This window comes from Rhinopithecus bieti, unplaced genomic scaffold (genome assembly GCF_001698545.2).
Source record: "Rhinopithecus bieti isolate Rb0 unplaced genomic scaffold, ASM169854v2 scaffold_76469, whole genome shotgun sequence".
NCBI classification, from domain to species: Eukaryota; Metazoa; Chordata; class Mammalia; order Primates; family Cercopithecidae; genus Rhinopithecus; species Rhinopithecus bieti.
In genome coordinates this window covers 1-1,234 of record NW_016872720.1, presented here as the reverse complement: position 1 = coordinate 1,234, position 1,234 = coordinate 1, and the positions used below count along the sequence as shown (strand labels likewise).

Sequence of the window (1,234 nt, the reverse complement as noted above, 5' to 3'; positions counted from 1 at the left end):
TTTTTGTATTTTTTAGTAGAGACGGGGTTTCACCGTGTGAGCCAGGATGGTCTCGATCTCCTGACCTCATGATCCGCCCGTCTCGGCCTCCCAAAGTGCTGGGATTACAGGCTTGAGCCAGCGCACCCGGCCCGGCTAATTTTTGTATTTTAAGTAAAGAGAGGGTTTTACCATGTTGGGCCAGGCTGGTCTCCATCTCTTGACCTCATGATCTGCTCGCCTTGGCCTCCCAAAGTGCTGGGATTACAGGCGTGAGTCACTGTGCCTGGCCTTGTTGAAAACTCTTGAGCAGTCAGCTGCTTAATTTAACTTAATTAAATTAAACTGCAGGGTGTTGTCAGGGAAAGACAGGACAATACCTCTCTCAAGGCAACTGTCATCTCAAGACAGCTATGGACTTACCCATAGCTGCACCTCCTTAAGAAAAAGGGAGGATTAGAGGCGGCGCCGGTGGGATGTGGTTCGGGGCTCCCGGAGGCGGCTGCCGCGGAGGTGGAGGCCCGGACTCGGGCGGGGCGGGATCCAGGGGCGCCTGAGCCGGAGCAGGCCGCGCCTGGAGGCCACAGGCCGCTCGCCCACCTCAGGCCCCTCGGCCGCCGCTCCCCTCCCTGCGCCCTGTTCCCCGCAGGACCAGAGAGGCCGCCGCCGCCGCCTCCGCCCAGTGGTACTCGAGCGAAGGGAAGCCGCGAAGCAGGTCCTGGGGAAGAGCTCGCCTGCTCCTGAGGGAATCGGGGATAAGATGGAGCTTTGAGGAAACCTCTGTAAAGGAGCAGGATGCAACCCACAGGCTGTGGCCGGACAGCTGCTACCCAGCACATGGAGCCTGCACGCGCACGATTTGGTCAAAGAAGCCCCCATACTCCCGGTGAAAAAGATTTCCAGAAGCTGTTCTGTCAATAACAAAGTCTCAAGGAAAACCACAAAACCACCAACACTAAGATCATTCTTGAGTCCAGTTTGAAAAAGTAGGGTCAAATTCTGCAGAGGCGTTCAAGGGACAGGATACCACCCTAATTCCCATTGTGTGAAGGAAAATGCTCTATTCACCATTCCTTAGCTTCTGCTTCTGGTTTCAGAGTTCTCTCTATATTGGAGGGTGTTTTAAAGCTAGAGTGGTCTTTATCCACTTCTATTAACACATCTGAATGTGAAGGTCAAGAGGAGAAAGTGACATGTCCTCAGTCAGAGTAGAGTGAACAAGAAAATAAGACAAACAGCGACTGAGCCCCTGTGC

At 54.1% G+C, this 1,234-nt stretch overlaps 1 protein-coding gene across 1 annotated transcript; it reads left to right on the top strand.

The window, feature by feature from the left end:
* Positions 1-739: 739 nt before the first annotated feature.
* On the top strand, positions 740-1,227 carry LOC108525611 (uncharacterized protein FAM120AOS-like). The gene is given in 1 exon segment (XM_017866529.1): positions 740-1,227. A coding segment is annotated over 1 exon segment (222 nt). The 3' UTR covers positions 962-1,227.
* The last annotated feature ends 7 nt before the right edge of the window (positions 1,228-1,234 follow it).